The 17019-nt window shown below is 31.5% G+C and overlaps 1 protein-coding gene across 2 annotated transcripts in view; it reads right to left on the bottom strand.

Annotated features, from left to right (window-relative positions):
• LOC111615674 (transcription initiation factor IIB-like) overlaps positions 1 to 17019 on the bottom strand; it is a 92763-nt gene that overhangs the window by 37794 nt on the left and 37950 nt on the right. For both annotated transcript variants that reach the window (XM_023357104.1, XM_023357105.1), the window contains exons 4-5: positions 16296 to 16400; positions 3866 to 3952 (exon numbers count right to left, since the gene is read on the bottom strand). In XM_023357104.1, the coding sequence (XP_023212872.1) occupies positions 3866 to 3952; positions 16296 to 16400 (192 nt within the window). The remainder of the gene's footprint in view (positions 1 to 3865; positions 3953 to 16295; positions 16401 to 17019) is intronic.

Raw genomic sequence — 17019 nt, 5'->3', positions numbered from 1 at the left:
AGAAAATAAAATAGAGCTTCGCAGGTTACTTTTAGAATATCTGCTGGTGATATTTTGGAAGACAGTGAATTTGAAGTTGAGACCTTTTTCTCTGCAAAAATTAGTTGGTATGCTTTTAGTCAGGCTCTACAGAGGAGACAGGATGGAATACCTTTATAGGGAGACAGTATGGAATACCTTTTTCTATATCGAGAAATTCGGGTGTACTCTGAACAATACCAAAGAATCCCCGTTTTTGAGGTTTTCCTCCAATGGTAACATCATATTTTTCCCACATGAACAGGATGAGTGGGGATTTACAGAGGGGTGACTGTTTGTTAGGTGACTCAGATCTTGGAAGATAAGGGAAAAACGAAAGGATGTGGAACTTCCGTTGAAAAGGAAGTGAGTTTTACCAGTTTACTTCATTGTTGAAATTAAACTTTTTCCATCAAATTAGAAATATTATTTCTAAAAATTATTGATTTCGATTTAAACATTTAACTAATTAAAGGGGGTATTCAAAATCTCACACAGATATTAATTCAGCTTTTGACTTAGATTTTTTGGAATTACTTGGGTTAATCTGATTATGATATTCCTGCTGACCTCTACATCTGGCAATGATGCATTATGTTTCAGGGCTAGTGTACACTTCAGAATTGTAAACTAGACTACACAGTCTTCCATATCACTCTGAAACTACACAATTTATTTATTTTTAGCATTTGTTACTGAGTTACAATAATTACATGTAACAGGAAATAGCTAGTTCCAAAAATTCAACAATATTATTATTTCAAAACGCTCTCACTCCAAATGTAAATCAGGCTCTACAGAATCCTGATTTACATTTGGAGTGAGAGCGTTTTGAAATAATAATATTGTTGAATTTTTGGAACTAGCTATTTCCTGTTACATGTAATTATTGTAACTCAGTAACAAATGCTAAAAATAAATAAATTGTGTAGTTTCAGAGTGATATGGAAGACTGTGTAGTCTAGTTTACAATTCTGAAGTGTACACTAGCCCTGAAACATAATGCATCATTGCCAGATGTAGAGGTCAGCAGGAATATCATAATCAGATTAACCCAAGTAATTCCAAAAAATCTAAGTCAAAAGCTGAATTAATATCTGTGTGAGATTTTGAATACCCCCTTTAATTAGTTAAATGTTTAAATCGAAATCAATAATTTTTAGAAATAATATTTCTAATTTGATGGAAAAAGTTTAATTTCAACAATGAAGTAAACTGGTAAAACTCACTTCCTTTTCAACGGAAGTTCCACATCCTTTCGTTTTTCCCTTATCTTCCAAGATCTGAGTCACCTAACAAACAGTCACCCCTCTGTAAATCCCCACTCATCCTGTTCATGTGGGAAAAATATGATGTTACCATTGGAGGAAAACCTCAAAAACGGGGATTCTTTGGTATTGTTCAGAGTACACCCGAATTTCTCGATATAGAAAAAGGTATTCCATACTGTCTCCCTATGGCCAACACCCTTAACCACGAGTGCGCCTAATCTCCATAGAAGAGAAAACATATTCCAGAGTATCTCCCTATAAACAACGCCAAACTTGTAAATTGAACTTTTTGACAAAGTACCTCCTTCGAAGTACCAAGAAAAGATAAAGAAAACTGAACAAGAACCAAGATTAAGTAAAGAACTTTATCATTGAATGAATATAAAGAGAAGACACCAAAATATAAAGACGTTGAGATAGTACGATTCTAAATGAAGTGCAACATCTCTCTCCGTGAAATAGATGGAGATTACAATTATGAAATCTATTTTGTTTTTATTTTGTTTATTAAATCTTTTTTATTATTTTATTTATAAATATGACTTCATTCTTGACTGAATCAAAAGATTCCTTTTCACAATTATAATGCAACCTCTCCGTGAAATTAATTAAAAGTAATCATGTGATAGTCCGCGAAATTGACTATCTGGTGTCAACATCCTGACGTGGATCTGGACTTTACGGTCTATATCCTTACATACTTTAAAGCCCTCCGGAAAACAAGTGAGCCAATCTAACGATTGTGTGTCAGTAAGTGACATAGAACAATTTTATGCCCCTGATTTCTCACATCTGCCAGCTGTGCCTGCAAGTCACAGATGGCAGATAGATATTGGTATTTACTATTTGTGTACCGTAAGACAGAACAAGCTTGCAGGCTGTAAAATTCTCTCTGAGAAAGAAATAAAATGGAAGGAAAGGAGAGCATTTCAGGAAAAAAGTAGATGACGTGGATAATCAAAATTTGTATGAAGTGAAGTGGCATGGTAACAAAACTATTACTATTTCAAGTATGTTCTCAGGGGCATACTGTTACTTGCTGGGATAGACTAATAAACAAAATTAATACAGTAAAATGAACTTAAACAATAATCTAACTAAAAAAATTTGTAAATTCTAAAAATAAATAAGATTATTTTCCAGACCAAAACAAGTAAATTTACTCTTTTTACAAATAATCTAACTATTAGTGAGATCTGGCAACCATTTCTTCATAACAGGTAGCGTCCACTAGAGATCCCTTTCAAACCCCCTTCCCCATCCAATTACAATACACAGTCAATTTATGTTGATTCTCACACAGTGTAATTTGTACATTTTATAATGGTTTTGAAAGTTTCTCATTCCAGCTGTTTTTTAAAGAAAAGTTTTTAAACCCACATTTCTTAATAATCGTTTTAAATCTTACCAACTCATAATTTTACCCATCTACAGGTAGTAGCAACTTAAATTATTTTTTGAAAGACTACATTTTTCTTAATATAAATTTTATTTATTTACTTCAATTTTATTTTATACAGCATCTTTTTAAAAAATTTTTTAAAGCATCCAATTAATTGTCCAATTTTTAATTTCAATTTGTATTCAATATTCAGCTAATGTGAGTGGAAAAACTTTTAGTAAATATTTTCTGTAAACACGTGTGTGATATAATTTATAACTATTATTTGTTTTAATAAAATCTGTATATAAAGTAAGGACTGAGGAGAGATCATTAGCATCCAAAATGCATATCCACATCCAATAATAAAGCCTATATCAATCGGGGCTGCAGAGTTGGTAAAACAACACTCGACTCCAACTCCAGTAAAATTAAATACCAAGTCATTTTTGGGGGCAGAGGCACTCCTAGAAGGTAAACTACTCTGAACTCTGATAGGAGCCCTGGGTATTTATCCAAATACTTTTATAGTTAGTATTTTTAATATTTAACTTACATTAATATTTATTTGTATAAAAAAATTAATTTTAACAAATATTTAAAGAGGAAAAAGGGGAGTGATAAATTCTACAGATTTTGCACTTCAATTTCACCTTTCCAGAAATCTCACTCCAAATGTAAATCAGGATTCTGTAGAGCCTGATTTACATTTGGAGTGAGAGCGTTTTGAAATAATAATATTGTTGAATTTTTGGAACTAGCTATTTCCTGTTACATGTAATTATTGTAACTCAGTAACAAATGCTAAAAATAAATAAATTGTGTAGTTTCNTTAACTACTAAACACAAATACTACAAAGAAAACTATTGATACATATTTAATAAATTAAATTGTTGTATTTTGTATTTAAAATAAATAAATTATAACAAAATACAAAAGCATTTTAAAAAATTAATGAATATAAATTTTCTTTCATTAAAATAAAAAAATCTAAATTAAATTTTAAAATGATTAAGTCGGTCGACACATTTTTCCTGACTGACTCCTCCGGCCAGAAATTCCTCCCAACATCAACCCCAAAGCCCTGATATCAATAAGAGTTCCTTGTGCAATGCAAGTTAATAAAATAAAAAACAAAAATTTTAGGTTTAAAAAAATCTACAAAAACAATCAAAGAATTATTCAAATACTCACCACTATAGTTTTTGGCAAATTTATTCTGTCAGCCATATTATTTATTTCTCTAAATGCATTAATAAGAGCTCTGTCCGAACTGCTCATCTGCAGAATATAAAGAAATTAAATTGATAATCTATTATTAAGAATAATAATAATATATATTTGATTAGGTTAGGTACTAAAATTTCTCTGTATTGTTAACTGTTGTTCCTGCTATGTGAGTTTGCATACATATATTGTGAACAAACATGATACTAATGTAACATATAAATGTCCTGCCTGAAAACAATATATCCAAATTATTATAAATTTAATGTTGAAATCTACATTTTTTTCTATTTTATTTTAATCGTGTTAATTTCATTTTTTCCTTTTTGTGTTTTTTCTGTTGTCAATTTCAAAAATTTTATCATTTTTTTATGTTAACAATAAGAAAATGCAGTAATTGACAACTATTCTGTGTTTTTTTAAAGTTTATTTTATATTATGCCTTCTTTACTTTCATCATGTTATAAACAACAGAAATTTTGAAATTAGACAGCAGTCGACTCAGAAATTAAAGTTGTCAAGTTTATTAATTATATATTAAGACAAAATTTGAGTTAATTTTTACATTAACTTCAACATCTTTCAGTATTGCACATAGAGATAATAGAAAATTTAATGTAAACCAAGATTTTTCCATTAATCTATCAAACAATCATTAATGTTACATTAAAATAGCAAAACATTTTCAAATCCAAATTAGAAAAACAAATATTTTTTCCATAATTTTACATTTGAAAAGTTTTGCAAATCTGAGCAAATACACAGGTCTGCAAGTAAAAAACTGCATAGGATTTTTATACATTTTCTTACAGATTTCAACTTGGTAAAAATGAAAAAGATACCAAAAAAATTCCATCTCGTCAATTTTTTGTTACACTCAAGTTTTTGTTTGTATTTAGTGTAAAATTCCTAGTTAACTTAAAATTTACTATGTTTTTTCTTTTATTTAAAAAATAGCCTTAAAACGAAGACTTCTGACATTAATTCTATCAACGATATCTGGACTTTGTAATAAATAAATAAAAATGTTAATGGTTGAAGAGAGTAGTGGTGGAGGGAGGTGGGTTAAGTAGTTTTAGCGTTAGGAGGAAGGTCGCATGATCGTATAGAAACGGGTTAAAAGTTGATAGTGAGTAATATTGAGCATGTTTCGACATGTTACATGGGATACTAGGAATGAATATAAACAACCTGCTGTTGGATTAGATCATGTTTCAACAAGCTAAATAAGTTCAGTATCTCGCTGGCCATCTAATGCCACACACAGTTTATATCCAGCATTCGAACGCTACTGTGCTTGTATTTTTATTTCTGGAATATGGCTCACAGAGGTTGTGTAATTTTTCCCGACAGCATCTGTTATGTTTGTGGTGAATACACAGTGAAAAGTCAACAAAGAAACAAGTGAGTTTATGAAGAAGGTTTACTTTGCATATTTCAAATTGAAACTTGGGGATTGAGACAAAGCAGATTTTTGGAAACAATAGGAGAAAAGGAAAAAGAAGCATGGGACTCTTTCAAAAATGTAGTGCGTAAATTTTTGGGGAATACTAAGGACCCTGACTATAAAACTATTGTACAAAGCATGCTGGCAGCAGCGTATGAAGCTCGAGGATGCGAGATGAGCTTTAAAGTTCATTTCTTACACTCCCATATTGACTATTTTCCCGAAAACTTGGGAGCAGGGCGAAAGATTTCACCGGGATGTCTGTGATATCGAGAGACGTTACCAATGAAAATGGGATGTCAATATGTTATCTGACTACAGTTGGATGCTCAATCAAGAAACCAGAGAAGAAAATCGGAAATAAGTTTGGAGAAGAATCAAAAAAAAAGTTTCATAAGAAAAAAGAGTAGACCTAAAATTGTGTATAAATATAAGAAACAATTTGTTGATTATTTGTAAGAAAATATTTATTACAATGAACTAAATATATTATAAGAGATTTTATCAAAAATTTGTTTTTATTTTGCAAAAACCTTTATGTGATGGGATATAACTGAAGTTATTTTTAGTATCTGCGATCTTTAAAACATATAATTTAGCAAAAATATTCCATGCAGCTGGAAAAAATATTTTTTTTTTGTAGACCTGTGTTATTTTTTTGATTGCTTCTTCTCGTGCATTTAAATTTTAAATCAACCAATTTTAGATTTTTGTGCGTACCCCTTCATGCAATTTCGTTTACCCCCAATTGGAAACCACTGCTCTACATGAATCATGGTTAACTAACCTGTTTTAAGTTTTAGATTGACATCTGTCCAGTGTTGATGTTATGTCCTCTAAGGCATTTTAGACCATTTCCCCCTCCTTTTGTTTTCTTTCCCTTTAGCTCCTCCCATTTCCTCCCACATGTCGTCAACCTCCATTCCATTATTTAGGTTTATGGTTTTGCTTTTATTAATGATTTCGAAGTGCTCTTTGAATTTTCGTAGATAACTATCTTTTTCTTTATGGATAATTTTTATACTTTTTTTGTTTATTGTGCATCCAAATTCCTTACAGTGATTTGTCCACGGTAATTGGTTATAATTAAGTCTAATTGCTGCTTTATGTTCTTTTAATCTGGTACCGAGTTGTCTTCCTGTTTCGCCAATGTATATTGCTGGGTTCTTACATGTACATTTTATTTAATATATTATACCTGTTTGGTTTAGTATTTTGTTATTTTTAAACTTATTGGTGTTGATGATGTTTTTAATTTTATTTTTTAATTTGGCTGCTAGTGTAACACCATGCTTACTGAAAACTTTTTTGTATTTTTCAAATGTTCCCTTAATGTTAATTATGTTATTTATGTACAATTGTTAGAATTGTACATAAATAACATAATTGTTAATTGTTATTTAATTGTTAATACAATTGTTACAATAACCAATGTTATTTATGTACTTACACCCTGTATTTACACCCTTAATGTTATTTATGTACAATTTTAATGTTATTTATGTACTTACACCCTGTATTTACACCCTTAATGTTATTTATGTACAATTAACCCATAAAGTTTTCATCAATTTTGAGAAAATATTTTTGAAAAATTGATTTTTTAAAAGTAATATAAAGAAAACCACACTGTGGATATATACATATCTATTACTTATAGCAGACAATTTATGTAATAACATGGTACATGTTAATGCATAAATATATGAAAAATAAAAAATTTATAATAAAATATATCTGTTACTTGTGACAGCTAGTTCAACCACACAGATTTTTCAAGAAAACACCATTTATATTCAGTATTTCAACAACCATAGTAATTGTTATATAACACCTACCGCTGAGAATGATGAGAATTTCTGAGAATCGAACAAACTGTTTTCAATTTGATCAATTTTCTGGAACGTTTACAATTGTTCTATAATCAAACCAATATGTAATAACAAATTTGAATTTAAAACTGTTCGAACATTTGGTTAAAAAATCAAAATATATAAAAATATTTATAACAATGTCCGAAATGTTATCAATTTAATATACTTAAGTACTCAATGAAGACTAAACATAGTTGAAAACAAAAAATCACATCTAAAATAGTACAGTAGAGCTGTTCTTCAGGTTAAGCCTTAATCCTCTCCTCCCGTGGGGATTTCGAACAATCCCTTCCTAGTGTGCGTTTTCATGACATACCCTTACTATGTACCAAAAATTTCACCTCTTTAGGTACAGAGGTTTGCTGTGGGTGATGATGAATCAATCACTCAGTCAGTCAGTCAGGACAAGTAATTTTATATATTTAGTTTCAAGTAGCTGATAGCAAATTCGTCACAGCAATTTACAACAAGGCTACTTCCATCCCTCTATTCATACCTTCCAATTCAGCAGACCCATGGTCATATAAGACATCCGCATTCCACACACTTGTGGCCAGAGCTTACTCCCATTCTACACGGTTGTCCGATACCAACAAAGAACTGGAACATCTCAAACAGGTAGCATATAACCACGGATATGGCCGCACATTTATCGACAATCTGGCATCCAAATATCTATCTCAGTCATCTAACAGGGTTAACAAAGCAGAAGCAAATCGGGTGATCTTAGACTACGAACCGACACTACATCGCATATATAGAAGGATCGCAAATAATTTAAACGTACTCCTTGCCTATAGAAGGAAACCCACTGTTTTCCGCCTTCTCTTAAACGTGAAGGACGACACTGAAGACGCTCTGGCTCCTGGGATTTACCACATTTCCCTATATGACGAGAGGTTTGACAGATTACTAGCTTACATAGGATCCACATACAGATCGCTACAAGCCAGACTAAAAGATCCCAAATATGACGTGCTAAAAGGTAACATCACTATGGCTTTAGCACGGTATGCCAGCGATCCAAAAATTTCCCCCTGTTGGGACCAGGCCAAGCTAATACACAAGGTTTTCGACAGGCAAAATATAAAAATCTTAGAAGCAGTAGAGATCTATAAGGCAAGCATGAGTGGAAACTGCATCAACACGGATGTCATTTCTGTATCATCAGCGTGAAAACGCTATCTAGACTCATAATATATGTCATACGCAATACATCACAGCCGTTTTCGTTCTTTTAAAAGTTTAAAAGGCAGCTAAGTTCTATTTATAGAACAGTTTATCCAGTTTATATTTCCTGAAGAACGCCGATAAATTTAGTGGCCAAAAACATTCAATGTGTATTTTTTACTTTTATTTGCTGGAAATATTGAATTTAGGTGTGATTTACAAATATAATATTAGTTATTATAAAGATCAAGCATATATTGAATACAAAATTATAATCAAACAGAAAAAAAAAAAGATCTTATGTACTAATTGACCAGAAACCTGAAAAAATCCAAATTCACCACTGATATAAAATATTCTGATAGTTTCTTTTAAAATGGATGAGACTTTCATCTGGTAAATGTTCTACCAATTCTATATTTTCTGTGATACGATAAAAAAAAAAAATAGATCCATGTGACACTGTTGAACATAAACAAGAAATGAATATGTAAGAACTACAGGTAGATCGACTGGGTATTTTAAAATAAAATCAGTTAGGACCTATTAAACCATCAAGATATTTATAAAAAATATTTTATGCACTCTTTAAGGTCTGAAAGACCAACGCATACATAGGCAACAGTAGGACTATAAATATGTGACAAGTTACATAATTTATTTAATAATAAATACAGTTTATCAAGTTTATCCAAAAGTTTGGAAATCAGTGATGGAGCAGACCAAACTGGAAGACAGCAATCAACTAATAACTGAAAATTAGAAAAACATTAAGCGTAATATGGATTTGTGTGATATAGTTTTACAGAATCTCCAAAGAATCCCATGGTGGATTGTGAGAAATTTTATCACTATCAATATGATTTTTGAAATTTACTTGATTAATATATTCCCTAAATATTAGGTCAGTCCATAAGTTCGTGTGTATTTTATGATCTTGTTTTGCTGTTAAAAATGCCAGTCTAATGTGATACTTTTTACACTGAAGTGTTAAATTGGATCTCATTCATATATAATATTGTTCAGAATTGGGAACATTTCAGTTGTTTATTTTCGTTAAAATGGAAGTAACAGATGAATATAAGAGACGTGTTTTATACTTTTTATTTTTAAGTGATGAGAATGCTACAAATGCAGCCAAAAAATTAAATACTGTTCATAATCAAACTGTAATTAGTGTAAGGACTGTGCAGAAGTGGTTTGAAAGATTTAGAAATAATGATTTTAGTGTGGAGGATAAGGCTCATACTGAAAGACCTGTTGACTTTGATGATGATGCTCTCTCTGCACTAGTTGAAGCAGAACCATCTTTAACAGTTGATGAAATTGCAGAACGTTTAAATTCATCCCATGGAACAGTTCATAGACATCTACCACAAGTCGGAAAAGTTTCAAAGCTAGGAAAATGGATACCACATGAACTGTCAATAGCTAACTGACAACAACGTCAACTGCTCAACTCCAAAGCTTCAACTGGGAAATTTTACCTCATCCACCACATTTGCCAGATATTGCTCCCAGTGATTATCATCTTTTTCGGAGTTTGCAGAATTTTTTAAAAGGAAAAACTTTTGAGGATGAGAACAATGTAAAAAAGGCTATTTCTGAATATTTTGATTCAAAACCGAAATCATTTTACAAAGACGGGATTAAAAAGCTACCATCAAGATGGCAAGAAATTGTACAAAATAATGGTGAATACATTATAGATTGAAATACGATTTAATTAAAATTTTTTGTTGCTTTTTTTGTAGATAAAAATGCGCACGAACTTATGGACTGACCTGATACATGACTTGTTTAATGCAGCTGCTTTCTATATTGTGATGTAAGTGTTGCTCTTAACATCCGTTTCCAGATTTTTGTGTACTGCCTGAGGTAAGATAAATATGTGGAATTCCAACATCATGTCCTTTATTTAAAGCTTTGTTGAGGATGAGGATTTAAATAAAATAAACAAAACTGCTTTTTTAACGTAAAAACAATATAATGTTGTTCTGTTTATACATATTATGGACAACACTCATATCCCTCTCTCTCGTAGCAGCCTTAAAAAATTATATTCATGATGCTGTGCAAAAGTGGAATCAACAATGGTTAAGCAGCAAAAATGGTAGGATAACAAGACTTTATTTTCCTAGTGTTGAATGCAGGTTCTCATCACCACTTACAAATATAACGTTTGCTACTGCTCAACTACTTACTGAGCATGGTAATTTTAGAAGCTATATGGCAATGTATAACTGGTCAGAAACTGCCTTTTGCTTTTGCTCTACCGAAAACCTAGACACTGTCAACCATATGATCTATCATTGTTCAATTTACAATCAACACATTTATTCTGAAATTAGAAATCTTTATGCTTGGTTTAGGTGGCCATGTCCACTCGATACGCTTGTTCAGAAGCCACTGTTTGATGCTTTTTACAATTATGTTCAAAAAATATGGAAGACTATTTATAATTTATAATTTCTAGTTTTACATTTTAGTTTTCACTAAAAGCCAAATACTAATTTTATGTTTACTTTGTATTGTGTATTGGTTTATGTATTCTTAGTGTTATACTCCCGTAGGAGTGGTGCACTTATTGTAATAAAAAAAGAAACATGTTATTAGGTAAGATGCTTGTCCAAAAAAAACTATAGGCACAATAACTATCTCATCCATTCTCCATAGACACTATTTTGTGAGCAAATTGTGAGTTTATTTATTTATTTTTTCAGCATATTTTGTACATTGTGAATGCTTAAAACAGTATTTCCATATTACAAGTGATTTTGTTTTTCAATGAATGTCATGTCTGATCTGTGTTAATGAAAGTTTTCATCTGCAATTATGCTCGGTCCTAGTATATTCTGTGTATGTTGCATTCTACATACTACATACTACCCAAGAACCATACTACAAATACGTACCCCGAAAGGTACGTATTTGTAGTATGGTTCTTGGATATAATTAAATGTATTAAATTGATAACATGTGTAGTTGTATTTATGTGCAAGTTATTTAGTTATGTTGATGTAAATAATGTTGCATTGTATTTTCTAAAAATGCAACAATTGTTGGATATATTTTTAGGATTTGTACAAGTAATTCCATCAGTGATTTCCTGACTTTCCCTGACCAATTATGACATTATTCATTGATTTGATAAAGTCTCTGCATTTCCTCTTACCATTACATAATATTCAACAAAGTCTATTTAAGCCTATTTTGTGCTCATTGTAAGAATTTTTTTATTAAAAAACATTTTATTCACTTACAAAAAACTAAAACTTTGTGTAAAATAGATTATGTAATTAGCTACGTCAATTCTAAGTCATATAAGTAAATTTAATTATTTAATTTAAACTAATTCATAAATTTTACTTAAATAAGATTCATGTAGAGCAGTGGTTCCCAATTGGGGGTAAACGAAATTGCATGAAGGGGTACGCACAAAAATCTAAAATCGGTTGATTTAAAATTTAAATGCACGAGAAGAAGCAATCAAAAAAATAACACAGGTCTACAAAAAAAAAATATTTTTTCCAGCTGCATGGAATATTTTTGCTAAATTATATGTTTTAAAGATCGCAGATACTAAAAATAACTTCAGTTATATCCCATCACATAAAGGTTTTTGCAAAATAAAAACAAATTTTTGATAAAATCTCTTATAATATATTTAGTTCATTGTAATAAATATTTTCTTACAAATAATCAACAAATTGTTTCTTATATTTATACACAATTTTAGGTCTACTCTTTTTTCTTATGAAACTTTTTTTTTGATTCTTCTCCAAACTTATTTCCGATTTTCTTCTCTGGTTTCTTGATTGAGCATCCAACTGTAGTCAGATAACATATTGACATCCCATTTTCATTGGTAACGTCTCTCGATATCACAGACATCCCGGTGAAATCTTTCGCCCTGCTCCCAAGTTTTCGGGAAAATAGTCAATATGGGAGTGTAAGAAATGAACTTTAAAGCTCATCTCGCATCCTCGAGCTTCATACGCTGCTGCCAGCATGCTTTGTACAATAGTTTTATAGTCAGGGTCCTTAGTATTCCCCAAAAATTTACGCACTACATTTTTGAAAGAGTCCCATGCTTCTTTTTCCTTTTCTCCTATTGTTTCCAAAAATCTGCTTTGTCTCAATCCCCAAGTTTCAATTTGAAATATGCAAAGTAAACCTTCTTCATAAACTCACTTGTTTCTTTGTTGACTTTTCACTGTGTATTCACCACAAACATAACAGATGCTGTCGGGAAAAATTACACAACCTCTGTGAGCCATATTCCAGAAATAAAAATACAAGCACAGTAGCGTTCGAATGCTGGATATAAACTGTGTGTGGCATTAGATGGCCAGCGAGATACTGAACTTATTTAGCTTGTTGAAACATGATCTAATCCAACAGCAGGTTGTTTATATTCATTCCTAGTATCCCATGTAACATGTCGAAACATGCTCAATATTACTCACTATCAACTTTTAACCCGTTTCTATACGATCATGCGACCTTCCTCCTAACGCTAAAACTACTTAACCCACCTCCCTCCACCACTACTCTCTTCAACCATTAACATTTTTATTTATTTATTACAAAGTCCAGATATCGTTGATAGAATTAATGTCAGAAGTCTTCGTTTTAAGGCTATTTTTTAAATAAAAGAAAAAACATAGTAAATTTTAAGTTAACTAGGAATTTTACACTAAATACAAACAAAAACTTGAGTGTAACAAAAAATTGACGAGATGGAATTTTTTTGGTATCTTTTTCATTTTTACCAAGTTGAAATCTGTAAGAAAATGTATAAAAATCCTATGCAGTTTTTTACTTGCAGACCTGTGTATTTGCTCAGATTTGCAAAACTTTTCAAATGTAAAATTATGGAAAAAATATTTGTTTTTCTAATTTGGATTTGAAAATGTTTTGCTATTTTAATGTAACATTAATGATTGTTTGATAGATTAATGGAAAAATCTTGGTTTACATTAAATTTTCTATTATCTCTATGTGCAATACTGAAAGATGTTGAAGTTAATGTAAAAATTAAAATGGCAGCAAAACTTTAAATTTAAAAATATAAATCTTTATTTTTATTTTGGGCTTAATTTTTTAACAACTAATATTTGCTATTTTTTGCATCTTTTCAAAATTCCCACACCATATTGTATGTAGTGCTAAGGATGATGGGTATGATGTCAAGTACACTTACACCTATCAGTATTGATGCTGCACGCCAATTTTTGCAGTGTTTCTGTTGCAGCCAATTGGGCTGCAACAGAAACACTGCAAAAATATTTCTTGTCACACTACTCTGCAAATTTCAATTTCAAATACTTCGAACAATGTTTCCAACAGTTTGGCTGATTATGGTTTTGTCAGCCATAATCAGGCACACTGTCGAAAACATTGTTCAAAATATTCAAAATTGAAATTTGCAAAACTATCGGAATATCGTTCAAAAAGCTTAAACTGTTGAATTCTATATACCGCCTGATGATGGTAGTTTTACACTACTGAAAGTACTAGCAGATGAAATCATTCTCCAAAGCCGGATAAGTTCCTTGTCCAAGATACCACTCCTGTAATGCCACTGCACGTAAGTGTTATAATGATATAAGAAATTTTGGCCTTGTGGATTGACGATGTGTGTTAGGTGTTTAGCTAGTTCCTAGTGCAGTAATGTAAACTTTTTGTACCAAAAATTGTGAATGATATCTACACCAGGTGTCTTCTGTTAACAGTGTATTGGACATCATGTATGTTTATTTCAGCACAGAACATAGTTGGTATGTTGTGCAAGTTTCTGTTCTCCTCCTCAATCCAGCCTGCATTAGCATTTTGTGTAACAGCATTGGACCAAAGAGAAGACCAATAAGTTGTGAGTTCTTCTTCTGTTGGTGTGCCACTGTGCTGTGTATCAGTGTTTGTTTTGGTACTGATTTGTCTGTAGAAAAGTTTTTCATTGTTTGTGAATAATTTATTTTGTTGTTTTCGTAGTGTACATGTTTTGTATCGTTTGAGTCTACGTGCTTTGGCTGCGAGTTTTTGTTTTAGTGTATCGATGTATTCTGTAATGTGTGTGTTGTGATGTTCATGTTTTGTGTGTGTTTTGATTTTCTTGAAAATGTTTTTGAGTTGTTTCTTTAATTTGGGTGTTATGTTGTCTTTAGTATATTGTGTCAGCCTGCCTAATTGTTGTCTAATGTCATTTATTTGTGTTTCTATTCTTCTCTGCCAGGCAGGGTTGAGATAGAATTGTGTTTTGTGTGTGTCTGTCTGTGAGTGTATTTTCAGTCCATGGTGTGTTACTACTGTGACTGCCCCAGCATAAACTAATGTATGAATGTCTGAGAGTGAAGAAATTGAATGAATGTAGTTTGGTAGTAAATGAGTGTTTACATAATCTAGTGTTTTCCCTACTACCTTTGACGTGTTGATTTTTGGTATTCGTGGTCTTTGTGTGGGATCTGTGCCTGTATATTTAGTGAGTGTTTCCTGAAATATAAGTGAGAATGTATTAACTAAATCTATATCTATGTTATCAGTGATGGATGAAAAAGTGTCTGTAGTATCATTAATGGTAGTTGTTGTATGTGTACTATTATCAATGCTTGTTGCTGTATTATCCTGACAGGTTACATGATCTTCATTAATAATGTTAAATGTTTCTGTCTGTTGATGTATTTGATCATCAACCTGTTGTTTGATAAGTTCAAGTGTTGTTTGTGAGATAAGGTTGTTGTGTATAATTGTTCGCTTTTGATCAACAACCCTTTGTTCTGTAACAGTGAAGTGAGGATATTGTTGTGTGAATCTATGGTGTAGTTGTTGTCTGTATGCTGTCATGTTTGTTTCGAGTCTTGTGATGGTTAGTAAGTGCGGATGATAAACTCGTTCATTTCTGTTGTCCATTTCATCCGTTGGCGTGGTTTGTGGTCTGTGGATGCATTGCCACAGAAACACCAAGGCTAGGTTGGTTCCTCACATCTGTTAAGGCCATTGCAGTAGCCATACTTGGGCCAATGCTGCTTTCACCACCGGTAACCAAGGGAGACTGGAGCCTATTTTTCGAACGTGAGCCTCTGCCTAACCCACGAACACGGACCTTGTTAACCCGGGCAATGTCCGAGCCAGTATCATACTTTGATCTGGTTACTACCACGATAATTATCTCCACAGAATGTGGGTGTGTGGTCACTCTTAGCTTCATTTCTCCCCATAGACCTTACTGGCATGGGTGTCCCTACCAGGAGCTTGTGCTCCAGCCTGCATTGCCCTATGGTTCAGTAAAATTACTGGGCTCTCCCACCACAACCAGGTGGTGACAACGGGAGAGAGTTGTTGTTGTTATTATTATTATTATTATTATTATGTTGGGTTTAGTGGGTAATACTCGGTTTAAACCGGTGGCTGTGTACTATGCCGGACCAGAGTCAAGGCATAGCAACCAAAACAAAACTAAAATTAAATGTGTATGTCAGTGTCTGTATTCAGGAATTTCCTAACAATATGATATGTTTATTATTATTATTTTGGAAGTTGCAAAATGTATTAAATTACTTAAACATGAAAAATAATTATATCATTCAATTTCAAAATGTATTTGAAATCTTAAAAGCAATTATTTATATCACAAGATTTCCTAGGATCCCAGGATATAGATCACTTTTTTCCCAAAATCCCAGGACAAGCAAAGAACCAGGAAATTAGAAACCCTATGGAAAATATTTACTTTTTTATACCAAATTGCTGGAAACATGCTTACAGTGCAATATTTGTTTAATTTTGAAAATGTCAGCAAATAAGTTGGCTTTACATTTTTTCCACCACAAAAGTAATTTTTACTTTTCTTTGTGCTGGAAAAATGTTTAATTTTAAAAATCAATATAAAACCTAATTTAAGACTTACAGTTCTTCTATTTTGATATTTAGGTAATCCAGATTCATCAAAACTTGCTTCACCAGAACCTCTTCCAATTACTGTAGATAAGTCACTGCCATTAAGCAAAGGATTCTATAAATATAAACATTAAATTTTATTTAGCATTTAAATACATCAAACAAATTTGTATTTGATATTAATTAAACTAAAATTATTCATTCTAAAATGGCTTGTATTATTTAAATAATCAAAATTATACAATGTAAATTGCAATATGAGTTTGGAAATAGAAAAGTTATAGTAACTGTAAAGTAGCAGCAAGAGAATTTGTTTGAATCAAGTTCCAAAGAAATACAAAATTAAAAGGCAAACATTTCTTTGAAAATTAGGTTACCCAAAGTGTATGAATAATATGATTTTTTCACTTAACCCTTAACTGGTTTCGTAAATTTTACAATCATAACTGGTATCATGGGGGCTGCGCAGCCCCCAAGCAAAATTTGCCTTTAGAGAGCAAGTTTAACAATGTGACAGTTCAAAAGTGCATAAATGCTAAATGGAATCCTTCTTTAGTATAATCAACTTTTATTTATTTATATAATTTTCTTTACTTAATTATTACAAGAGATCACAAAATTGTTACAACTTTTGGTGTATGCTTTTTTTAACAATACAAAAATCTACCCTATTGTAAGTTTTTACCAAAGATATTTTTTTTTCTTATTCTTAAGAAACTAATCTTATAAAAAAG

This window comes from Centruroides sculpturatus, unplaced genomic scaffold (genome assembly GCF_000671375.1).
Source record: "Centruroides sculpturatus isolate CEXI.00-Female unplaced genomic scaffold, Cexi_2.0 scaffold1076, whole genome shotgun sequence".
Classification (NCBI taxonomy): Eukaryota; Metazoa; Arthropoda; class Arachnida; order Scorpiones; family Buthidae; genus Centruroides; species Centruroides sculpturatus.
This window is presented reverse-complemented; position numbering and strand designations above follow the sequence as displayed.